At 47.6% G+C, this 26,063-nt stretch overlaps 2 protein-coding genes across 4 annotated transcripts in view; both read left to right on the top strand.

Moving 5' to 3' along the window:
* FAM221A (family with sequence similarity 221 member A) overlaps positions 1-7,413 on the top strand; it is a 29,569-nt gene extending 22,156 nt beyond the window's left edge. The window contains exons 5-7 of the mRNA XM_058181942.1: positions 5,522-5,635; positions 5,720-5,808; positions 6,974-7,413. Of these exons, the coding sequence (XP_058037925.1) occupies positions 5,522-5,635; positions 5,720-5,808; positions 6,974-7,045 (275 nt within the window). The 3' untranslated portion in view covers positions 7,046-7,413. The remainder of the gene's footprint in view (positions 1-5,521; positions 5,636-5,719; positions 5,809-6,973) is intronic.
* A 3,147-nt stretch (positions 7,414-10,560) lies between these two features.
* The window catches only part of STK31 (serine/threonine kinase 31), a 67,018-nt gene continuing 51,515 nt past the window's right edge, over positions 10,561-26,063 (top strand). For 2 of the 3 annotated variants that reach the window (XM_058181941.1, XM_058181939.1), the window contains exons 1-5: positions 10,561-10,667; positions 12,841-12,879; positions 12,963-13,015; positions 13,281-13,379; positions 25,683-25,757. In XM_058181941.1, coding sequence (XP_058037924.1) covers positions 12,852-12,879; positions 12,963-13,015; positions 13,281-13,379; positions 25,683-25,757 — 255 coding nt within the window. In that variant the 5' untranslated portion in view covers positions 10,561-10,667; positions 12,841-12,851. Of the gene's footprint in view, positions 10,668-12,657; positions 12,757-12,840; positions 12,880-12,962; positions 13,016-13,280; positions 13,380-25,682; positions 25,758-26,063 lie in introns of all 3 variants that reach the window. The other variant, XM_058181940.1, reaches the window with a different exon arrangement.

Below are 26,063 nucleotides of genomic sequence, written 5' to 3'. Positions count from 1 at the left end.
GCTCCTTGCTGCGTGACCACAGCCCTGCCTGAGCTGTTGGAGGTACTTGCCGCTGTGGCGGTTGAGACCCCCAGACTTATAGTCATGGGGGATTTCAACCTACCATCAGCTGGCTTGTTATCGACTGCAGCTCGGGAGTTCCAAGCTGTTGTGTCTTGTCCGCTCTCACCGCAGCCGGGGTCTGCTTATCTGCTCCCGAACACGGAGGAATGTATGCCTCCCGGCCCCAGTTCTGGCTCCATGCCCAGACAAGCTGCAGAGGAGGGGGCACCTCCCGGTCCCAGCCCTGGCTCCATGCCCAAGCAGGCTGCAGAGGAGGGAGCATCCCCCGGTCCCAGCCCTGGCTCCATGCCCAGGCAAACGGAGCAGCTAGACCCCTCCCCCTCCTCCACAGCATGTGAGCCTGAGGAAAGTTTATTTCCAACAACAGCTGATTGGAGTGACCCTCGCATCAGAAGATTGGATAGGCGGAGGCAAGAGAAGGAAGGGAGGGGCAGGCCTTAATGAGTGCTGAGTCATGGAGCCACACCCCATGGCCTATATAAAGGATCTGCTTTCTGGCAGTCTCTGAGTCAGGCAAAGTCTAACTTATCTTGCTGAAGTCACTTACTGGTCTCCTGCCTGCTCTGAGGACTTTGCTAGGACTTTGGGCAGAGCTGCAGAGGCAAGCCTTATTCGGATTTCCCTGACCCGGCCGTCAGCGGAGGAGTGGGACACGACACAAGCTTCCATGACGGCCTTGGACTTGATTCGAGTAAATGATGGCCCTACGCACATGGGTGGAGGCACACTGGATCTGATTTATATCTCTGGACAGTGGTTAAATGATCTGGAATTAGATGATTTAGTAACAGAACCAATGTCATGGTCCGATCATTTTCTCCTTCACCTAGACTTCCGAACCGCCACTCACCATCGCAGGGAGACGGAACCTATACGTTGGTTCCGTCCCAGGCGCCTGATGGACCCCGAGAGGTTCCTGACGGAGCTTGGGCCATTCCCTGAGGATCTGGCCCACGGCACGACTGAGGAACTAGTCGTGGCCTGGGAACAGGCCACGGCTGGGGCCTTGGACCGTGTCGCGCCTTTGCGGCCTCTGACCCGGCGCAGATCTCGTCCGGCCCCTTGGTTCTCTGAGGGGCTGAGGGAGATGAAACGCCGGAGAAGACGCCTAGAGAGCACCTGGAGGTCCAGTCGTTCCGAAGCTGATCGGACACTAGTTAGGTCCTATTCTAGGACCTACCTAGTGGCAATGAGGGAGGCGAGGCGTTCTTACGCCTCCACCCTCATTGCGTCGGCAGATAACCGCCCGGCCGCCCTGTTTCGGGTGACCCGCTCCCTCCTTCATCAGGAGGTGCGGGATGACCCTTTGCAGGGACGAGCCGAGGAGTTTAGTGGTTATCTATATGATAAAATTGCTCAGCTCCGGGACGGTCTGGACCGAAATTGGGATGATCCAAGCGAGGGAGAGGAGGCACGTCTTGTCGAGTCTGTTTGGGATGAGTTTGACCCTGTGGCTCCCGAGGACATGGACAGGTTGTTGGGGAGGCTTCACGCCACGACATGTTTACTGGACCCGTGTCCTTCCTGGCTGGTACTGGCCACTCAGGAGGTGACACGAGGCTGGCTCCAGAGGATTATCAACACTTCTCTGTTGGAAGGGGTTTTCCCTGCCGCCTTGAAAGAAGCGGTGGTGAGACCCCTCCTCAAGAAGCCCTCCCTGGACCCAGCTATTTTGGGTAATTATTGTCCAGTCTCCAACCTTCGCTTCGTTGCGAAGGTTGTACAGAGTGCTGTGGCGTGACAGCTACCCCAATACCTGGATGAAGCCGTCTATCTAGACCCGTTCCAGTCCGGCTTCCGACCCGGATACAGCACGGAGACAGCTTTGGTCGCATTGGTGGATGATCTCTGGAGGGACAGGGACAGGGGTTACTCCTCTGCCCTGGTCCTATTAGACCTCTCAGCGGCTTTTGATACCATCGACCATGGTATCTTGCTGCGCCGGTTGGGGGGATTGGGAGTGGGAGGCACCGTGTATCGGTGGTTCTCCTCCTATCTCTCCGACCGGTCGCAGACGGTGTTGACAGGGGGGCAGAGGTCGACCGCGAGGTGCCTCACTTGTGGGGTGCCGCAGGGGTCGATTCTCTCGCCCCTTCTGTTCAACATCTATATGAAGCCGTTGGGTGAGATCATCAGTGGCTTCGGGGTGAGATACCAGCTGTACGCTGATGACACCCAGCTGTACTTTTCCACCCCGGGCCACCCCAATGAAGTTGTTGAAGTGCTGTCCCGGTGTTTGGAAGCCGTACGGGTCTGGATGGGGAGAAACAGGCTCAAGCTTAATCCCTCCAAGACGGAGTGGCTGTGGATGCCGGCATCCCGATTCAGTCAGCTGCAGCCGCAGCTGACTCTTGGAGGCGAGTTATTGGCCCCAAAGGATAGGGTGCGCAACTTAGGTGTCCTCCTGGATGAACGGCTGTCGTTTGAAGATCATTTGATGGCCGTCTCCAGGAGGGCCTTCCACCAGGTTCGCCTGGTTCGGCAGTTGCGCCCCTTCCTTGATCGGGATGCCTTGTGCACAGTCACTCATGCGCTCGTTACCTCTCGCTTGGATTATTGTAATGCTCTCTACATGGGGCTCCCCTTGAGGTGCACTCGGAGGCTTCAGTTAGTTCAGAATGCAGCTGCGCGGGTGATAGAGGGAGCTACGTGTAGCTCCCATGTAACACCGCTCCTGCACAGACTGCACTGGCTACCTGTGGCCTTTCGAGTGCACTTTAAAGTTTTGGTTACAACCTTTAAAGCGCTCCATGGCTTAGGGCCTGGGTACTTATGGGACCGCCTGCTGTTACCGCATGCCTCCCACCGACCCGTACGCTCTCACAGAGAGGGACTTCTCAGGGTGCCGTCCGCCAAGCAATGTCGGCTGGTGGCCCCCAGGGGAAGGTCCTTCTCTGTGGGGGCTCCCACCCTCTGGAACGAGCTTCCCCCGGGTTTACGCCAAATACCTGACCTTCGGACCTTCCGTCGCGAACTGAAGACACATCTTTTCACTCGCGTGGGGCTGGCTTAAATTTTATCGATTTTAAATTTTCTATTAATAATTTTAAATGGGGTTTTAGTTTATTATATATTTTAAACTTTTTAGGCCAATTATAAAATAAGTTTTTTAACTTGCATTTTAAATTGTACATTGTATTGCCTGTTTTTTACTTTTGCCTGTACACCGCCCTGAGTCCTTTGAGAGAAGGGCGGTATAAAAATCAAATAAATAATAATAAAAATAATAATAAAGTTGAAAATAACAGACCAATCTCCCTATGCTGCGTCACCTGCAAAGTAATGGAATCTATCATCAACCAATCCATTACCTTCCACTTAGAAATACACAACCTATTCTCAAATAAACAATTTGGTTTCAGAAAAAAATTATCAGGCAACTTACAACTTCTCCATTGTAAAAACTTATGGACTAAAAATCTTGATCTAGGCAAAACAATTGATGCAATCTACATAGACTTCTGCAAAGCTTTTGGCTCAGTAGTACATGATAAACTTCTCCTAAAATTAAAATCCTATGGCATTTCAGGACCCCTATACAATTGGATATCTGTTTTTCTGTCTGACAGATAACAAGTGGTTAAAATTGGTAATGCTTTTCCCATAGAATCATTTGTTTCCATAGAATCAAATCCTGTTCCTGTCAAGAGTGGCGTTCCTCAAGGTAATGTTCTTGGACCAACTCTCTTTATACTATACATAAATGATCTTTGTGATCCATATCTCAAGTAACTGTGTTCTCTTTGCTAACAATGTCAAACTGTTTAACACCACTGACAATACATCTACCATTCAAAAAGACCTTGATCATCTAACCGCTTGGTCTAAAATTTGGCAACTACAAATCTCAACCAGCAAATGCTCAGTCTTACATATTGGAAAAAAGAACCCAAACACTAAGTACATGCTTGATGGACATTATCTTACAGATGACCCCCACCCTGTCAAAGACCTTGGAGTTTTCATATCTAATGATCTAAGTGCCAAAGCCCACTGCAACTACATAGCAAAAAAGGCTCTAAGAGTTGTTAACCTAATCTTATGTAGCTTCTTTTCTAAAAACACCACACTACTGACCAGAGCATATAAAACATTTGCTAGGCCAATTCTTGATTACAGCTCGCCTGTCTGGAACCCATACCACATTTCTGACATCAATACAGTTGAGCGTGTCCAGAGGTATTTTACAAGAAGAGTTCTCCACTCCTCTGTAACCAACAAAATACCTTATCCCATCAGACTTGAAATCCTGGGTTTAGAAAACTTGGAACTCTGTCGCCTTCGACAGGACCTGGGTTTAGCTCATAGAATCATCCATTGTAATGTCCTTCCTGTTAAAGACTACTTCAGTTTCAACTGCAATAATACAAGAGCTACCAATAGATTTAAACTTAATGTCAACCGCTCCAATTTGGATTGCAGAAAATATGATTTCTGTAACAGAATTGTCTGTGCTTGGAATGCATTACCTGACTCCGTGGTCTCTTCTCATAACCCCAAAAGCTTTAACCAAAATCTATCCACTGTTGACCTCACCCCATTCCTAAGAGGACTTTAAGGGGCGTGCATAAAAGCACAAATGTGCCTACCGTTCCTGTCCTATTGTTTCTTTCCCTATATATATATATATACGCTTATACTTCCTTGTTTCTCATCACATATATGTTTACATGTTATATAATCTTTTTGTGTGATGCTTGTGTATATTGTTATGACAAAATTAAATAAATAAAAAATATATTTGATTGTTTTTTACTTTAATAATAGCTTAATCATTGGTCTTATTAAAATCTATTTCATAGTTATCCCCAAATGAGTAATAGTGCTAATTTTGCAACAAAAATGTGGTACTTTAAAGATTAAGAAATATGTTATATCATATAACATATTATATTTTATAAATTTATTTTTTATTTTATTTATTACATTTTTCCATTCATCTCCCTGCCAGGTGACTGTAAATAAATATAAAATAAATATTTATAAAATAATAAATTTTACTTTATGTTCGAATGTCCGTGAATTGGACTCCATCCGATATGTGGGACATTATCTTAAGCTGGAGGTTTATATTGCTATTTGGGATAGTGCAAACAAACAAAAGGAAATGAACTGCAGCAGTTTGCTGTTATCCTCGCTAACAGTGGCTGTTTTCAAGCTTTTCTTGTTGACAATTTAACCAACGACAATGTTTAGGTTGATACATGCAGTATGATTTACATTTTTAATTTTGATGTGACCTGCAGAAAATAGAATTAACCCTTTTGATGAGTGTTGATTCCTCTTGATTATCCTATTTTATCCACACTATGAACCTGTTCCTTTTATACTACACTATCATCTAACAGAAATGCTGTTCAATATCTTTGGTGATCTTAATTGAACGAATATATAACCTAGACTTTATTCATCAGCAGTATACTTTAATTTTAATCGTTAATGTTTGTTTACTTTTAAGGAGCACCTTCTGCTCAATTCTTGGAAGCTCCTGTAACCAACATGGATAATCCATTTTTAAAAGTATTCCAAGGTCCATCCAGTTCCATGCAGGCCTACTCCCAATTAACAGATGGTAAAGATTTTTTACATTTTTAAAATAGTTGATTAAACAAATTTTAAATGTACTTTAAAATCTAACAAAATTATTGTCTTTAAGAAAGTACAAATACAACAATGCAAGTTTCCAGTTTAAGGAGATCTGAAGAAGATGATATGGCTTATTTTGAAAGACAATATCAGGCACGGGTAAGTCCACAGCATACATTATTTAAAGCAGAAGCATTTGTTTCTGTTTAAAAATAATTTGTTCAAATATTGTTAGTACATTGGGAAACTGTAGTGATATCTGAAAATTGAATGTACTTAGATGGGAATAGCAGGACTATCGTGACATGCAAAAACAAAGAAGAGTGTTTGTATAATTTATATTGAACACCAGTGACTTTTTTCAAAATAAAATAAAAATAAATAAAAGTTTTAGAGGCAGCACATCTACCTATTTATTCGGTAATGTAATTGCACAAATAATATTTACATTATTGGCTAAACATTGTATAAATCTTGCTACAAGTAATTTTAAATTCTATTCATGATAGTCAATTGTATCAACTAATTCATGTGTTTCTTTATCTCCACATTATATCACAGTTTATGAGATTTCCAACAAAGTCATAACTCATACATTTCAATTTGTGAATTTGTGTCATTTCATATGGGCACGTGGATTTAGATGCATCCCCCAAAGGAAATTTCTAAGGCAACAGAATAAGAAAATGTAGCAATAATGAGACTAGTTCAGGGGTATTAAAGTCGTGGTGCCATGTTATCGTCATGTGACATATTTATAGTGACCAGACATCCCGCTTTTGGTGGGACAGTTCCGCTTTTTAATAATTTGTCCCGTGTCCCGCGGCAATTCCAAAAAGTCCCGATTTTTTTTTTGTTTCACTCCCATTCTGAAAATGGGAGGCGGCAACACAAGAGGAGGAGGCGGAGAAGGGGGAGTGGCGGAGAAGGGGGCGCGAGAGGGAGGAGAGACGCCGCTTGACTTCACCTGAGAGGAAGAGAAGGGCCGAGAGGAGAGCTGAGGAGAGCTGAGCCTGCCTGGAAGAGCGGAGAAGCAGCAGCCGCTCCTCCTCCTTCAGGCAGGTGGCAAGACTCAGCGCGCTTGCACAGTGCCCACCCCCCACCCCCGTCAATGGTATCCCGCTTTGCCATCGCTGAAATCTGGTCACTTTAGACATATTATAACTTTCCTCCCCTTCGCTAAACAGGATGGGCGTGGCCAGCACGTGACACATCCCCCTGTGGGCTGCGACACCCTTGGACTAGATGAAAGCTGTTTTCTATAGTTTGCAGAAAACAAGGAGAGCTTATGTTTCAAGTAATTTTATGATTTTTTTCATTACAGTTGAAACAAGAAAAGGCGAGGGATCAGAAAGGCAAAAGTCCTATGCCAATGAAGACACAACATCATCAATAATATATTTGGGTTTCACTGTACTTTATCAGCATCGCTGTCCGTATCTATCTGTCTGTCTATCTATCTTCAGTGACTATAGTACAATATGTTTATTTGTCTATACCAATTTTGTTGTATATAAAATGATAATGTACTTCTTTTTAGACATTGAAGCAAAATAATGCTATTCATTTATTTCTACATACTTGAAAATCACTAATGGAAAAAATTCAGGTTTCATGGCAGAAAACTATTGTATGAACTTTGAGAATTACTTCTTCAGAAGAGTTTATTATTGTTAAACATTTGCATTTTATGAAAATAGTGGTTTGATTTTCTGTATTTCAAGATTTGAAAATGTTATAATAAAGAAAAACAAATAATCATTATAGGTGGTAACTGAGCCAAACATTTCTGTTGCTAAGCAAGACAGTTATTAAGTGAATTTTGCCTTATTTTAGGACCTTTCTTGCCATAGTTGTTAAGTGAATCACTACAGTGTTAAGTTAGTAACATGGTTGTTAAGTGAATCTGACTTCCCAATTAACTTGGCTTGTCAGAAGGTTAGAAAGGCAATCACATGATCCTGGGATATTGCCACTATCAGAAATATGAGTCAGTTGCCAAGTGTCTGTATTTTGACCATGAAGATGCTGCAATGAGTGTAAGTGTGACAAACGGTTATAAGTCACTTTTTTTCAATGATGTTATAACTTCGGTCACTAATAACTGTTGTAAGTCAATGATCCCTGTATAGTTGAATTGATTTATCTAAAAATAATGCAGTAAAAATGTGGCTGACAGATTACTAGATGGTTTGGATTGGATAACATACATTTTATGCCTTTTTTTAATTGGCTATCCCTTATTAAACTAGCCTTATAGATGATAGCTGAAAATGGATCTTAATCTCTAATAACAGTAGAATAACTTTATTGTCATTTTAAATGTACACTAATCGCATACATTAAAATGAAATTTCATTGCATACAGCTCTCAAAGGGTCACCACCTCCAATATACATTATATAAACATGAACCCACACATATTGTGTGATACAGAGAAACAACACAATCTAGTTCAGATATATACATGTACCTGGTAAGAAAAATGGATCTTGTGAGTTTACAGACTGTAAAATGGGCATGTGGGGTTTCTAACAATGATTTGAGCTTTATACTCATATAGTGCTTATAAGCAGTATCCTGAATTATAGGAAGCAAGCTTCCGACTATCTTGGCTGTGCTTATCACTCTCTGTATGGACTTTGTATCTGAGGTACTGCTACCACCAAACCAAACAGTGATGCAGTTTGTTAAGATGCTCTGAATTGTGCCTCTGTAAAAAGTGGCCAGGATACAAGATGTGCTCTCCTCATCCAATTCAGGAAATGCAGACACAGGTTTGCATGCTTCACTAAGGATGATGTGTGGAGAGACCAGTTCAGATTGTTAGTTATCTGCACCCCCAGATACTTAATACTGTTGACCACCTCTATAGCTGTATCCTTAATACTGAGTGGAATGCTGGCTCTTTCTAAATCTACAGTGATCTTTGTTTTATTAACATTTAGAACCAGGTTACTTTGATTGCACCAGTCCACCAGGGCCTTCACCTCTTCCCTATAAGCACCTTCACTGTCAACCCGGATAAGACACTGCCATATCATCCAATATGATTCATAGCAGATTTTGCACAGCAGTTGTGGGTCATTAAGATGGACAATAGTGGATTCAAGAAACAGCCCTGTGGGGAACATGTACTCAAGGAGATGGAGTTGGAAACTTTAATTCCAACTAGCACAAAGTGGGACCTATCAATAAGGAAATCAAATGTCCAGTCACATAAAGGAGTATTAAAACCTAATAGGCCCGTATATTCACCTAATGCTGAAAAATGAATGTGTTGATGAAAAATGAATGGGTTGAATGCCAAACAAAAATCAACAAACAGCATTTGCATGAGTATTCTCCTCCAGGTGTGTCAACCTAAGATGAAGCACACAAGAAAGTGCATTATCTATAAAGCGGTTCTTTTGATAGGCAAACTAATGAGTCAAATGTAGAGTGCAAAGACTTCATCATAGTGGAAGTGAGTACAACTGGATGGTAATTATTAAGGCATGTGAGTTTTTGGCACTGGTACAATGTTTGCAGTCATGTCTGTGAGGGCAGTGGCCAGCTGAACAGCACACTCCTTAAGTACTGCCCAGGGATATTAGCAGGACATAGAATGTTGACCTTCCACAGCACCTTTTAAACAGCAGTTGTATCAAACCTGAGCACCTGTTCATCAGGAAGGGGAACAGCCTTCCTTGCTAGAATGTTATTTGCGGCTTCAAACCATCCAAAAACATATTTAGCTTGTTTAGAAAATCTATGTCATCCTTACAAGTTAAGGAAGCTGCCTTATAGTCAGTAATAACCCAAATATCTTGCCATATACTAGGATCTATAGGATCCTGAAAGAAATTCTGTACTTTCTGACTACAAGGCCCGCTTTGCTGTTTTTACAGTACGTCTCAAATCAGCTCTTGCTATGGTAAGTGCTGCCACAACACCTGATTTGAAAATGGTGTTTCTCACCTTCAGCACTGCACTAACCTCCTGAGACATCCAATTTGCTCTCATTTGCTCTCATAACAATCATCTTAAGAACACTGACATCCTCCAGACACTTTTGAATATAAGCAGACACAGTAGAACAGGGGTGTCAAACTGACAGCCCGTGGGCTGGATGCATCATGCGCAGGCCGCATTCATCCCGTCTTCACAAAGGCAAAAACTGGTGATATGTGACATGACGTCATCGAGTTTTGATACCCATGCAGTAGCATACCTGTTCACATCAGTATGTTGTCCAATATGTTTCAGCAACATACCTAACAGTAAGCTTCAGATACAAGATGGATCGATGACATCAGCAAGTATTATGGGCCTAATTGGCAAAAGAAAGTTCAAAACTATTGCTTGGAAACATGTGGAAGAGGCGTTCGTCCCGCAGTAGAAAGACAATGGCTAAAATGGCGATGATCCGGCAATTTAAACTATTTCCAACTAGTTTAGTTTTGATGGCACCAATGCTGCATTAAGGGTGATTGTATGCATTTTGATGCTGAAAGCTTGCAAGTTAGCTTTGCTACTTCTGCCTGATTAAAAAGTAGCCAGAAACCTAAGTGAAAAGGGATCACTGGACTCTGTTTATGTGAGGCTAATTTAAAAAGAAAAAAAGACCCACCTTTTCAGAAACCACTGGCAAAGTAGGCACAATACTTCATGAATATGGGAAAAAGAGTTTTACCCAGGAAGATTCTGTGTAGCAGGGATTAGGCAATTCAGCTACCTAGGATACACAATATTCTGTAGCAACCATGGGGAGGAATCGTCCATCATAGCACACAGTAGCCAAACGGGAGTGAAAAACTCCCTTTTCCTCACTTTCACTTTTCCCCTCCCCTAAAAGACACCGAAAGCTCAGGACCAATGGCTAAAGAGCCGTTCTCAGATTTGCCTAGTGAGATCCCAGAAAGACTTCTTGCCGGTTAACCTCTCGCGCAGGCTTAGACTGATTTAGTTTCTCACGTGACTGTGTGAGAGGGCGCAATTTTGGTTGCGTGCTGGGAGTGGCTCCTTCTGTCGTTAGGGTGAGTATTCGATCGTTTTTCTATAATTCTCGAAATTCTAACGGGCCCAATTGTTAAAACAGACGGTTGGCTGCGATTCTGAAACAAAGTGAACGCGGGAGGAAAGGAAATAAAATCCAAAGAGCATCTCCCAGCCACGTGTTAAATGGTGATTCTAAAAAGCTGAAACCATAAGGCCTTTTTCTGAATTGTTTCTTTGTAGCAAAACAAAAAACCGCGAAGAGGCCGACAGTCTTGAGTCACTTAGTTTTGCTGAAAAGTGGAGTCTGTTAATAGTATTTAACTTTTACTCGTGGCTAGATTGCATGACGCTTTAAACGGAAACGTTGGCTATTAAATCAGGAGATTTAGCTGCGTAAGAGTTTGTGGTTTACTACGGTACGCACTGCAAAGCCAGCCAGTTAGGTTAACTTGGTTCAAGAAACCGTGGGTAAGTAAGTGACTTACCAAGAGTCCACGAGTTACTTTTTTTTGGTATACTAAATTCCAAGAGGTTCATTCTGTGGAATATCTGCAGCCCAGCCTCGTGGAATAGTTATCGTTTTAACAATTTAGTAATTATATAAAGATAAGCAATTACAATAATAGAAGTGTAGTACTCAGTGACTTGCAAACGAGGTAAAACAAGTGGAATTTTTGTAACTACCTTATTGAGTGTTCTGGAATAAACATTACAATTTTACTTCTTGCAACATTCAACCAAATGGTACTGTTTTTAGATTAGTGAAATATAAAGCTAGGTAGGATATGTTTTCTGTAAATCTTGTGTCCATAGAAAATGGTAATTTTTTGGGTAGCTACTTTTAAATTAAACTAGGTTGGAGTAATCTTTAAAACAGAATGGCTAAAAGTAGATTTGATCCACTAATGAATTTATTGATGAATTGCAGTATAGTGGTTGAAATCTTGAAGTAGAGCAGGGAGATCTTAAGTTATAAACCAGCCTCAGCCACATAGCTTAGTAATGCAGGTAGTCTTAGATGTACAACCAAGTTGAGGCCAACATTTCTGTTGCTAGGCGAGACAGTTGAATTTTCACCATTTGATTATCTTTCTTGCCAGAGCTGTAAAGTGAATCACTGCAGGGTTAGTAACATGGTTGTTAAGCAAATTTCTTTTTGTCCATCTTACCTCACAAGGTTGTTTTAGGAAAAATAGGAAAAATACTATAACAAACAATACTTTGAGCTCCTGAATGAAAAGCAGGATATAAATCTAATAAATCAATAATTTTATAACATTGTTATTGTAACAGTGGCAACAATTCACTAACTCATACTTTTAATATTGAATTTTAACTATTCTTGCCTCTTATTTAAAATGTATGTATATGTTTTGCTTTAATATTTTATTTGTAGACTACCCAGAGTCCAGTTGTATATTTGTATACAATATAGTGAGGAATATGGGTGATTTATAAATCTGATAAGTAAAATGATGTGGAAATTAAATAAGTAGGAGGGCAATAACCCAGCTGTACAGACAAGCAAAGCTGGTGCCCCCACCCAAACCCAATCCACAATGCGCGAGAGGCATGCAGAGATGATAATACATGGCACATTACTGTGGAACTGGTGGGCAGTTAGAAAATTTTACTACTAACAGAGATACAAAAGTGGGTGATAGGTATAAAAAGGTTGACTACCCCGTTTAAAGTTACAACAGCATTGAAAAAGGTGACTTGCGACCATTATAGCATCCCCATGATCACATGATCAAAATTCAGGCACTTGGCAACTGGCATGTATTTACAATATTTGGAGTATTCCAAGATCATGTGATTGCCATTTGTGACTTTCCCAGCTGGTTTTCAATAAGGAAAGAAAACATGGAAAGCCAGATTTGCTTAACAACTGCATGATTCACTTAATAACCACTGTGATTCACTTAACAATTTTACAAAAAAGGCATAAATTGGGTGAGACTCACTTAACCATTTTGCAGTCTGATCCCAGTTGTAATCATTACCTGTATTACTATGATATCTCAGCTTTATCTACAGGTTTTGAGAAAGGACAGCACATTTTGTTCTAAGAAAGTGGCAAGTAGATTATCCTCTAGTTTCCTGTTTTTTTCTTCCACTGAAAAGGTACATGTAATGATGAAACTATTTAAGTTTCTAATAATAAATAATAGGCTATTATTCTAACCAACAATTGTTTCCATATTTTAGGTTCTGTCAACATGGAGGACGATTCAACATATAATAAAGGTACATATATTAAGAGGGTATAGGTTTTTTTAAAATTACCCTCTTAATATAAAACTGATTCAACTTTTTTCTTCTTCTCACAGTTGAAATGGCAGTTGGCTGTCATGTAGAAGATGCTGTAACTTTTTGGGCACAGGTAAGGTCAAAATTGTGAGGTGTTATGAACAGCACTGTTGACTAAAGTGAGATTAAAATAGTTCATGCCTGAGGGAGTTATTATTTATCTAAACTAGAAATTCTTGATGCTTAAATTTGATAAAATCAAGGTTTTTTTTAAGATACAGTCATAAAATTCTACATGTAGAATGTTTTATGTTTGAATCAGTTTAGTATTTGTCATTGATTATGTATTAAAATCTTGAATGTGAATATTTATTTGGATTTCAATGTGTGTTGTTTAGACCATTAATAAATCTAAGGAAATTTTGAAGATTTGTTCTAGTCTGGCTGAAATCTGTCCTTATGCTAACTCAGTTTTTGGCAATCCGGATTCTAATAAGGTAGGTTATACACATATTTCTTATCTTATATAAGCATAGGATAACATTTTGCAGGGATCACTTGAATTTGTATGCTTTAACATGCACTCCAAGGACTTCTATTTGAAGTAAATTGATGAACTTTTAAATAATAATGTTCTTGTCTTCCACCTCTGCTTTTAGAACATGCACAGTAAATATTGACTAGGTTTGCATTTCATGCTAAATGATAACATATTACTTGCAACCCAGCCCAGTTTGTGAATTGTGGCTATTACAAACGTGGTGTAATATATTATGTCATCTGACTTTTCATTTACCTTAAAATATTGTATTCAATGTCATTTTCATTTATTTTTGTTATATACATTGGCAGTTTATGATGGAAAAGTTGAATAAATAATTTAAATAAATACAAGTGCTAAAGTTGGCATCATTGCTAAACATGCCATCTTAGTGATTGGCAAGCTTTACTCATTTTAATGCTAGTGGACAAAGAGTAGTTTGCAAACAGTTGACAAACTGAATGTGTCACTATCAAAAAGAAAAATGTACTTCTAGTTGCTGCAGAAATATTACAACAATGTGTACAGGTAATCCTTGGTTACCGACTACATCATGTAGCAATTTTTTGAAGTTTAGGGTTTCACTAAAATAATAAATAGTTGTAATCGGTTATCGCATTTCTGATCATCACATAATCATGTTCGCATGTTTTGCAAATGGCTTACCACAAGCAGAGTTATAGAGAAAGCAGAAGTAAAATTGATCTGTGATTTTTTTTTTGCTTAGCAGCTGTGATGCTTCTCTTAACAACCATAAGACTATTATGGTCATTTTCTGCTAAGTGATTAGCAACTAAATTGCTAATCAAGTTGTGGTTGTTAAATTATTATTATTATTATTATTTGCATTTATATCCCGCCCTTCTCCGAAGACTCAGGGCGGCTTACACTATGTCAAGCAATGAGGACTATCTATGTTAAAGATTGCTGGCTTAGTTTAATAGCATCTTTAGTCTGGCTAGTTTGCTTGACTACAGGTAGTCCTTGAGTTATGAATGTAATGCAGCCTGCCCATTCCATCCATAACTTGAGAATTTGTGGGAGTGAATCTCATACCTTGAATGAGATAACTCCCTACTTTTGCCCACGCATTTGCTAATTTAATGCGTGGGTGAACGCGCAGCTTGTTAAGTGCACATGAAGTATCTTGGGGTGGGGAAGGCCATGGGGTGGCGTAGTGATGGAACAGGCAACCTACTTTAGACTACTCAAGGCTTCCCCCGAACCACAGATACCTCATTCTCCCTCCCCTGGGGTCTCCACAATTGGTTCCCCCCCATCCTGTCATGCTGGGTGACTTACCTTATGAACTTTTCTCCAGGCTGTTTCTTTGCTTGCTCCCTCCTTTCTCATCAGCAAAGGGCTTGACAGAGCCTCTGGCGGTGAGAAAGCAGTGTTAGAAGGCCGCATGCGGTCTTCCAGACCTCGTTACTCCCTGGAGATCAGTTTGACAAGGCTTCTGGCAACTTCAAAGGGGGTCTAGAAGGCAGCCTTCCAGGCCTGCTTTCTCACTGCCTGAAGCATTGTGAAGCTGATCTCCAGCAAGAAAGGAGGTCTGGAAGGCTGTGTGGAGCCCTCCGGGCCAGGTCCACAACTTTTAGGCTCTGTCTTTGGCTATGCCTGCTTCTCCACCAGGGTCCCGCCTCCATGCATTAACCTCTAGCTTTTCTCCTTGGCTAGCCCGCCCCTAACTGTTCGCCCTGGCCAATGAGCCATAGCCCCTCTGTCCCATGCCATTCAGCGTGGCCCATTTGCCGAAACAGCTTTTGGCTGCCCGGGACAGTTAGCCGCCAGCCAATCGCCTAACTGCCAATTCTGACAGCCAGAAGGCACAGTGCGATCGATTACAGGGACTGGGGGTCTTTGGGGGAGGTGCTGTAGCCAAAGGGTCTCAGGTGCTTCTAGGAGAAGGAAGGGGAGAATTAGAAGCTCCCCTGTAGCTGATTATGCCTTCCTAACACTGAACGTTTGTTGCTGCGACTGCTGTCCAGATTTGGTTGGAAGGGAAGAGCAGGGGTAGGGGGTAGTGGTAAGTAAGCCGGCTTCACCAAGTTTTTGTTTTGGGTGGGTATCCTAGCCTTAGAAGGAGAGAGGGAAGGAAGAAAAGAGAGAGAGAGAAGGGACATAAGAAAGAAAAGGAAGAGAAAAAGAAGAAAGAGAAAGAGGGAAGGGAAGGGAAAGTGAATGAGATATGGATGGATGGAGGGAGGGAGGCAGAGGAAAAGGAGAGGAGGGACGGACCATTTTGGTGCCTATAACAGAGTAGAAAATTCCCAGAAAAGGGAAGGAGTTTACTAGGACAAGGTTGCCATGCAGAGGAAGGCAGAGATAGTCCTTGACTTACAACCAAGATGGAGCCCAAAATTTAGGTTGCTAAGCAAGAGCGTTGGTAAAGTGAGTTTCGATACATGTTACTCAATCCATCCTTCAACAGTAGATGTCAATCACTACAATCACACAATTTGAGAGCAAAGGCCTGCTGGATTACAGGTGATTGACACTTGGAAGGGAAGGGTAAGGCTTGACTTATCGTATATCCACCATTGATCCTAGAATCTCTGTTGATAAGAAAGACAGCTGTTCAGTAAACTTTCACCTACTTTACGACCTTTCTTGCCATCATTGTTGGAAGTTTCCATTTTCTGACAATTTTCCTCAGTTAGAGGCACCAAAACAACCCAGATGATATAAGGCCGTGTTGGTGAACCCATGGCACGCGTGCCGGAAGTGGCACGTGGAGCCCTCACCAATTGCTCTTCCGGGTTCCGGCAGGCTGGAAACAAGAAGAGCAGCCACCCTTTGCGCGTGCGCCCTCCAGGAAGATGATCTTCCTGTTTCCAGAGTGCACATGCACACCAGCCAGCTGGTCTGGTTTCTGGCGCGCATGCAGGTGCAAAAACCAGCAACGGGCGCGTGCCAAAAAACGCAGAGAGGAGATCTTGGCGGTCACTCCAAAGGGAGCAGAACAAGGTAAGCTAGGGCTTCCCTCCCTGCCTTCCCGTGCAGGCTTCCACCGTGGCCCCAGGCGGTCTGGACCAGGAGCCCATGAAGGCAGGGTGGTGGGCTGTCTCAGCAGACGACCCCATGGCCTGGTTTCCTCCCTGCTGGGAGCCATCCTTCCCTGGCTGATGGCTGCTCTCTCGGCCCCTCCAGGAAAGCTATAAACACATGCCTTTCCTGGGCTCCTCCTTGCTGGAAGCCGCAGGCTGAGCAGGTGCAGCTGGCGGGGCTTTGGCGGACCAGCAGCTGGTGAGCTCCGAACGCAGGGCTTGCGTGGGCTCCTATTCCACTGGGAACCGTCGTTCCCTGGCTTGGCTTGGCTCGGCATGGTACCCCCATCACTACATTGCCTGCGGTTGGGTCCGTCACCCAACCCCTGCCACACCCGCTGCTGCGCCATCGGCCGAGCCAACACCGGGGAAGGAGCAGCAGGCAGGGAAGCCAGCTGCCCAGCCAGCAAATGCTGCCCTTGTGCCTGAGCTGGCCAGTTGCTCTTGCCCTTCCCCCTGCAGCCTGCGGCTCCCAAGCAAGCCGCAGGGGAGCCTAAGCAAGCCACGCGTTTGGAGTTCCCTGTTGGAGCTGAGAGCACTTCCGCTGTATGCCGCCGTCCCTTCCCGGCCACTCGCTTCAAAATAGCCAAGCCATTCCCTTGGAAGCAGGTGCCCCCGGGGCTCTGCATGGAGCTTTCGGCCGCCTCTCCCCAGAGCCCTGACGCATAGCAGCTGCCTGCTCCTCCCTCTCTGCCTCCCACCCGCCCTCAGCCCTGCACTGAAGTTTGGGAAGCACCTGTTGTGTCTTGCCCGCCCTCAGAGCAGCCGGGGCCTTCTTACCTGCTCCCCAACACTGAGGAATGTATGCCTTCCAGCCCAAGTCCGGGCTCCATGCCCCCACAAACTGCAGAAGAAGGAGCATCTCCCTGCCCCAGCCCTGACTCCATGCCCAGGCAAACGGAGCAGCTAGACCCCTCCCCCTCCTCCACAGCAGGTGAGCCTGAGGAGGGTTTACTCCCAAGAATAGCTGATTGGAGTGACCCTCGCATCAGAAGATTGGAGAGGCGGAGGCAACAAAGGGAAGGGAGGGGCAGGCCTTAATGAGTGCTGAGTCATGGAGCCACACCCCATGGCCTATATAAAGGAGCTACTTTCTGGCAGTCTCTGAGTCAGGCAAAAAGTCAAACTTATCTTGCTGAAGTCACTTACTGGTCTCCTGCCTGCTCTGAGGACTTTGCTAGGACTTTGGGCAGAGCTGCAGAGGCAAGCCTGATTCGGATTTCCCGGACCCAGCCGTCAGCGGAGGAGTGGGACACGACATCTTGCCTGACTCCTGACACATCTACAAGATGGATCTGCAACAGCTGGCGCTGATTGTGCAGCAGCTACAAACAGACAACCAGCAACTGCAACAGCAAGTCGCCCAGCTGACTGCTCAACTGGCTGCTGGGAATGCCCCAGCAGTCCAACCTCCTCCTCCTCAGCGCCACAGCCCGGTACCGGTGCCGGAGAAGTTCTCAGGACGGATGGAGATGTTCCCGGCCTTCATGGCCCAGTGCCAGACCTACATGGCAATGCGGCCGGGGGACTTTCCAGATGACCGGGCCAGGGTGGCCTTCGTGATGAACCTGTTGTCTGGCCAGGCTGCGCAGTGGGCCACGCCCTTGGTGCTCAGGGACAGCCCCTTGCTGGCGGACTACCAGGGGTTCTGGGGGCAACTACGCCTGATGTATGAAGACCCTGTGCGGGCCCAGACGGCTGCCTGGCGCCTCGGAGAGATCCAACAAGGGCCCCGCCCCCTCCGGGAGTACATCGCGGAATTCCGGTTGCTGTGCCATGATTCGGACTGGAACGACACGGCACTAGCGGACGCGTTCAAGAGGGGCCTTTCGGAAGAGCTGCAGGACGAGCTGGCTCGGGTGGAGGCGCCGCGGACCCTCGTTGACCTGGTGCCCCTCTGCCTGCGCCTCGACATCCGTCTCCAGCAACGCCCATCCTGTCACCGCCCGCAACTGTCAAAGACCGTCGCCCTCCCTCGACCCGTGCCGACCCCGTCCCGGGCCACCCCGCGCTTCGTGGCTGCCGCCGAGGAGCCCATGGAGTTAGGAGCGGCCAGGCCTCGCCTGACGGCCCAGGAGCGGAGCCAGAGGCGCCAAGGGGGGCTGTGCTTGTACTGTGGGGAGCCCGGCCATTTCGCCGCCGCATGCCCCAGGAAGCGCGGCGGAACACGTACGCCCGTCCCCGAATCCCGGCCTGGCCAGTCGGGAAACGGGGCAGGCCCGGCCCAGGGGAAACCCTAGGCCGGGCACGGACCAAGCCCCCGCCAGACATGGCCGACGTGGACCCTGGGCCCCCTCGGCACCTGATTTTGGACACCCGGGTGTGGGTGGGTGACCGGCCGGAAGGGATCCCGGCACACGCGCTGGTGGATTCAGGGCCACCACGAACTTTATGGACCGGGCCTCGTGGACCATTTGGTGTCCCTTGGTTCCGTAGACCCTCCGATGAGCGCCGAGACCATCGACGGGAGGGAGCTGGTGGCGGACCCATTAACCGCCACGCAGCCCTTGCGCCGCCATCGGGGACCACGAGGAGGCGATTCGCTTCACGTGACAGCGGACCTCCACTTCCCAGTGATCCTCGGACTGGCCTGGCTGCGGACGCACGACCCTCAGGTGGCCTGGTCGCGAACGCCATCTCGCTTCCCAGCCTGCAGTGTGTCGACCACATCCGCCACACCCGCGCCCGGCCAGGACGTCTTCACCCGGCCGTCGCCGTGCCCCGGAGCTGCAGGACTTCGCTGGCGTCTTCAGCGAAAGGAGGCGGACCGCTTACCCCGCACCGCCCCACGACTGCCCTGTGGACCTGCAACCCGGCGCCCGCTGCCCACGGACGCCTGTATTCCATGTCCGAGCCCGAGTTGGCGCCTCAGGGACTTTCTGGACAAAAATCTGGCCCGAGGGTTCATCCGGCCTTCCAAGTCCCCTCTGTCGGCCCCGGTCCTCTTCGTAAAAAAGAAGAGGGGGGATTTGCGCCTGTGTTGCGACTACCGCCGGCTGAACGCCATCACGGTGCGGAATCGCTACCCCCTGCCGCTCATCCCAGAGCTGATGGACCAGCTGCGGGAGGCCTCCATCTTTACCAAGCTCGACCTCCGGGGGGCCTACAACCTGGTGCGGATGCGTGAAGGGGACGAGTGGAAGACGGCGTTTGGCACCGCGTAGGGACACTACGAGTACACGGTCATGCCGTTCGGGCTGACCAACGCCCCCGCCGTCTTCCAACATTTTATGAACGATGTGTTCCGGGATATGTTGGATCGGTTCGTGGTGATCTACCTGGACGACATCCTGGTCTACTCCCGGTCCAGGGAAAGTCACCTCCAGCACCTCCGCCTGGTCCTGCAGCGCCTGCGGGAGCACCAGCTCTACGCCAAGCTGGAGAAGTGTTTTTTCCTCCGGTCGTCCATTGAGTTCCTCGGGCACATCCTCTCACCCGAGGGGATCGCCATGGACCCGCGCAAGGTGGAGGCCCTGAGCAGCTGGGAAGCCCTGCGTCGGGTGAAGGATGTCCAGCGGCTGCTGGGCTTCGCCAATTACTATTGGACCTTCATCCCGGGCTTCGCCACGCTGACGGCTCCGCTCACCCAGCTCCTTCAGAAGAAGGTCCTGCCCGTGGGGTCCCTGCAGGAGGAAGCCTTCACGGCTCTCAGGAAGGCTTTCGTCACGGAGCCCATCCTGCGACATCCCGACCCGCACCGGCCTTCGTGGTGGAGACGGACGCCCAACGCCGCCTCGGAGCGGTGCTGCTACAGGCCCGGCGGATGGCGGCACTCTTTTCCCTGCGCGTACTACTCGCGAAGCTCAACCCTTCCGGCGCAACTATACCATCTGGGAAAAGGAGTTGCTGGCTATCAAGGCGCGTTCGAGGCGTGGCGGCACCACCTGGAGGAGCCCGGCATCAGGTGGAGGTCGAGCGGACCATCGGAACCTCGAACATCTCACCACGGCTCGGAAGTTGAACCAGCGGCAGATCCGGTGGTCGCTGTTCTTTGCCGGTTCAACTTCCGCGTCACCTATATCCCCAGTGGCCACAACCGGAGGGCGGACGCCTGTCCCGTAAGCCGGAGTACCTGAGCGCCAAGACCCTCTTCCTCCACGGACTGTACTGCCGGCGGAAGCCTTGGCGCCGCCGGAACCGGTGGACTTACGGGCCCGGTGCGAGGCGCAGCGCCAAGACGCCTGGTCTCAGCAGCGGCGGCGGAGGCGGGCCCCACGTCTCCGTGGACATTGGAAGACGACGTACTCATGTTCCGGGGGGGGGTTGGATGTGCCCACGGGGGCGCTCCAGTCCCTCGTCCTGGCCCAGTGCCACGACAACCCTGCCGCGGGCCATTTCGGGTTTTTCAAGACTCTCAACCTGGTAACGCGGACCTTCTGGTGGCCCGGGTGCGGCATGATGTCCATGCCTATGTGGCGTCCTGCGTGCGTGCCGGCAAGCCAAGGCCGCCACGGGGCCCCTCCCGGTCTCCTCCAGCCCTTGCCGCCTCCTGACAGACCCTGGGGGGTGATTTCCATGGACTTCCTGACGGACCTGCCGCCGTCCTCGGGGTTCACCACGGTGCTGGTGGTGGTGGACATGCTCACCAAGATGGCACACTTCATCCCGTGCAGCGGGCTGCCCACCGCCACCAAGACAGCCCGTCTCTTCTTGCAGCACGTCTTCCGCCTCCACGGCCTGCGGACAGGGTGGTGTCGGACCGTGGGGTGCAGTTCACGGCCCGCTTTTGGAAGAGCCTGATGGCGCATTGAGGTGCAGGTGTGCCTGTCGTCGGCGCACCATCCGGAGACCGGCGGCGGACGGAAAAGGTCATCGGCGTCCTGGAACAGTACCTCCGGTGCCGTGAACCAACAGCAGGACAACTGGGCGATTACCTGTCCCTGGCGGAGTTCGCATTCAACAACTCCCAACACACCTCCACCCAGACCACCCGTTCCTGGCCAACTTGGGGTACCATCCGTGGCTCTTCCTCTGGCGCCCGCACTCCCCGGTTCCCGAGACACAGTCCTTTCTCTCCGAGTTGCACGCGGTCCAGCAGATGGTGCGTCGGCAGCTGAATCGGGCGAAGGAGGACTACAAGCGGGTCGCCGATCGTTCCCGACGGGCAACACCCCCACTGGTGGTTGGGGACCGGGTGGCTCTCCACAGCATCTCCCGTCCGACCGCCGGCGAAGAAACTGGACCACCGGTTCATCGGTCCGTTCGCCGAGGCGGTCATCAATCCGTGGCCTACCGATTGACCCTGCCGCTCCATGCGGATCCATCCCGTCTTCCATCGGTCCTTGCTGGTCCCTGAGGCCCGCCGTCTCCCCTTCGGCGCCCGCGCCACCGTCGCTGTCGACGAGGACGGGCGGAGGAGTACGAGGTGCACAGCATACGCGACTCCCGCTGGCTGAAGGCGCCCAATACCTGGTTGCGTGGCAAGGGTACGGGACCGAGTTCACCTGGGTCAACGCCTCCGGCGCCCACGCCCGGACCTGGTGCGGGCCTTCCACGAGCAGAACCCGCCCGACCGCATCCCGATCGTCAGCCCGGGGAAGGGCCCTGCGGTGAGGATAGTGTTGTGTCTTGCCCGCCTCAGAGCAGCCGGGCCTTCTTACCTGCTCCCAACACTGAGGACTGTATGCCTTCCGGCCCAAGTCCGGGCTCCATGCCCCCACAAACTGCAGAAGAAGGAGCATCTCCCTGCCCCAGCCCTGACTCCATGCCCAGGCAAACGGAGCAGCTAGACCCCTCCCCCTCCTCCACAGCAGGTGAGCCTGAGGAGGGTTTACTCCCAAGAACAGCTGATTGGAGTGACCCTCGCATCAGAAGATTGGAGAGGCGGAGGCAACAAAGGGAAGGGAGGGGCAGGCCTTAATGAGTGCTGAGTCATGGAGCCACACCCCATGGCCTATATAAAGGAGCTACTTTCTGGCAGTCTCTGAGTCAGGCAAAAGTCAAACTTATCTTGCTGAAGTCACTTACTGGTCTCCTGCCTGCTCTGAGGACTTTGCTAGGACTTTGGGCAGAGCTGCAGAGGCAAGCCTGATTCGGATTTCCCGGACCCAGCCGTCAGCGGAGGAGTGGGACACGACAGCACCAGGGAAAGTTTGTGTGCCACACTCAGAGCAGGAAAGCAAGCCACCGTCGCCAGCATCGTGGAGAGCAGGCCAGCTGGGTCGGAGGAGACCGCCTGACCAGCTCCCTGCTCTTCCAGCAGCTCGCTGCTTTCCTGGAGAAGGGATGGCGGTATACAACGGAAATGCTCCCAGCCCCAACAGGGAAACTCCAAACGCGCGGCTTGCTTGGGTACCTCTCCGCTGGGAGCCGCAGGCTTCAGGGGGAAGGGCAAGAGCAAGAGCAACTGGCCGGCTCAGGCTCAAGGGCAGCATTTGCTGGCTGGGCGGCTAGCTGCCCCACCTGCTGCTCCTTCCCTGGCGTTGGCTTGGCCGATGGGCAGCAGCGGGTGTGGCTGGGGTCAGGTGATGGGCCCAACCACAGGCAGTGTACTGGTGGGGGTTGGGTGGGAGTGCCATGCCGAGCCAAGCCAGGAAACAACGGTTCCCAGCGGGGAAGGAGCCAAGGCAAGCTGTGCGTTCGGAGCTCACCAGCTGCTGGTCCGCCAAAGCCCTGCCAGCTGCACCTGCTCAGCCTGCGGCTCCCAGCAGGGAGGAGCCCAGGCAAGGCGCACGTTTATAGCTTACCCAGCAGGGCTGAGAGAGCAGCTATCAGCCAGGGAAGGGTGGCCCCAGTGGGAAGGAGCCCAGGAAAACAGAGCTTCCCTGGCAGCGCTCTCGGCTCTGACATCTTGGCAGCGCCATGTGCTGGTCAGGTAATGGCTGTCTCGCCAGGGAATGGGCCGGTGCCTAGTTGTCCTCCAGTAAGAGGTATGCCAGCCCTCTTGAAAAAAGGGGCATTTTTTGGGGGGGGCGCATGCGCAGGGGGACCATGGGGGATCATTTGTGTATGCGCAAATGGAGGCGCGCATTGCATTATGGGTGCCGGCACGCGATGCCAAAAAGGTTCGCCAACACTGATATAAGGTCTCTTGTTGGAATGGGGGGTTGGACTAGATGACCTCTGATGTCCCTTCCAGTCCTGGATTGCTGTGTTGTCTCAAAGTGTCCTCTGAAGCTGTGTCTTGTGCCAGGGTTTGTGATCCTTCCTTCCTCTTCTTTTTCTCTGCCTCCCTCCCGCTATCCATCCATATCTCATTCCCTTTCCCTTCCCTTTCCCTCCCTTCCCTTCCCTCCCTCCCTCCCCCCCTCCCCCCCTCCCTCCCTCTCTTCCTCTTTCTCTCTCTCTCTCTCTCTCTCTCACACACTTTTTTTCCCTCTTCTTTCTTGTATCCCTCCCTCCCTTTCCCCTCTCTTACATTCCTCCTTCACTTTCTCCTTCTATGGCTAGGATACCCACCTGAAACAAAAACTCCTTTGGTGAAGCTGGCTTACTTACCCCCCCCCCTTCTTCCCTTCCAACCAAACTTGGGTGTCAGTTGCAGCAATAAACACTGCCTGTTCCATGTCAGGGAGGCATGACCCCAAAGTCCCATTCTGCGTGGATCTGCTTTCTCGTTGGCAACATGCTTGAGGATTACATCCCTGTCAGCTTCGGCAGCCCTTTGCAAAATGCCTTTGCCGATAGGAATAGGGCTTTGGAGGGGCGTGCCCGCTCCTCCCACTATCAAAGCCTACAGGATTGCAGTCTCCCTGAGGCTTCAACAAGGAAACAGCAAACTGAGGGAAGTCCTAAAGCCTTCCCTCCGTTTGCAAACGTCTAGGCCTCAATTTGCAAACAATAGAGGCCTAAAATGTGAGATTACACGAGATCAGTAGCACAAGATCTCGTGCTACTGATCTCGCATGATCTTGCGGTGTGTTAGGCCTATGTTCTTTGCAAATGCAGGCGAAGAAACCATGACAGAGAAGAAATCTTCACAAAATGCCTGTGAAGATTTGTGTGGGGAATAGGAGGGATGAATATTACAGAGCCTCTGCGGTCATTTGTAACAGTGAACAACTGCTATGGTGCTGCAGTATTCATAATTTCGGGACTTGTTCATAAACGCTACAGGGCGCTTATCACATAACTTCGAACATTCGCTAAGGGAATGTTCGTAATCCGGGGATTACCTGTATTATAAAATCATAAATAGAAGGATGGTATGGAAGCAACATCTCTTTGTCTGCTTATAGCAGTGTGCTTGCTCTTAACTGTTTCATGGTTAAGCATGCTGGTAATGGATCCTGGATGTTGGCCTAACAAAAGAAGGATTATTGTGCATAAAACTCTTCACATAGAATTCTTTGTATGAAATTGAAAAAAAATTTTTTTTAACTTCCAAAAGGGGAAATTTTATAATGTTACCTATAACTTCTATATTTTCCCCCTAATATTTGAAAATTATTATTTTTTCTCCATAGTTATAATGGACAAACAAAAATTTTCAACCCAGATTTCTTGTTGACAATCTTTATTTCTGTGCTGTTTATCTTTATTGGGATGTCATAATTACTTTCTACACACATTGTATCTCTATTTTGTATGCAATGTGACTAAATAATTTCTCTCAGAACAAGAATTTATTCTGTTTTGTAGTATTATACAAATACATCCTTTTTAGAATAATCTGAATTGATAGGTATAAAAATAGAAAAAAGTAGGTTCATTGCATTTTTACAGGATTGTATTTTTTTTTTAATTTATATTTATATCCTGCCCTTCTCCGAAGACTCAGGGCGGCCTACGGTGTGTAAGGCAATAGTCTCATTCTATTTGTATATTTACAAAGTCAACTTATTGCCCCCCCAACAATCTGGGTCCTCATTTTACCTACCTTATAAAGGATGGAAGGCTGAGTCAACCTTGGGCCTGGTGGGGCTTGAGCCTGCAGTAATTGCAGGCTGCTGTGTTTTAATAACAGGCTTCTTACAGCCTGAGCCACCACGGCCCATCACGGGGTGATGTAAACTTCCCAGGTGCCATGTGGTAAAATGGGTAGAGGGCTAATCCTATTATGTCCTGAGGGTGAAGGTCTTTGTTGTGGCTCCAGAACCCCCCTCCCCGGGCCTGGCCCCCTGCCAGAAAGCGACTCAGAGAGTGTTATACTGAGAGAGTATTCAATGAATTATAATATTCTGGGCAAAATAATTCATACTTTCATGAAGTTAGAATCTAAAAATTGCATGGAAAGTTACAAATTGATCTACATTTGTTTTAATCCTCAGATATATGGAGGTTGCTTTTCTGAAGATAAATGCTGGTACAGATGTAAAATACTCAAAGTTATCAATGATGAAAAAGTAAGATTGATAGTTTAATCAATAGCAGCTCAGCTTGATTTTTTGAATATAATTTTGGAAATACAAAAATGTATTGACAAGAAAATAGGAGTTTTGTAAAGTGCAGCATGTTTAAATTTGTAGCCTAATTAATAATTCAGTGTACACTGTTCAATTTTTTTTGGTCTTGTTCTGCTGGTGTATTTTAAAAAGTATACATTTCATTGTATAATTGAGAATATTGACTTCTTATTTTAATATCTAAGTAAACAAAGAGACTGTTTTTGTACAGCTAAGCTTGGATCAACTTTTTATCCTATTTTGTTA

Source organism: Ahaetulla prasina, chromosome 4, assembly GCF_028640845.1.
Source record: "Ahaetulla prasina isolate Xishuangbanna chromosome 4, ASM2864084v1, whole genome shotgun sequence".
NCBI classification, from domain to species: domain Eukaryota; kingdom Metazoa; phylum Chordata; class Lepidosauria; order Squamata; family Colubridae; genus Ahaetulla; species Ahaetulla prasina.
This window is presented reverse-complemented; position numbering and strand designations above follow the sequence as displayed.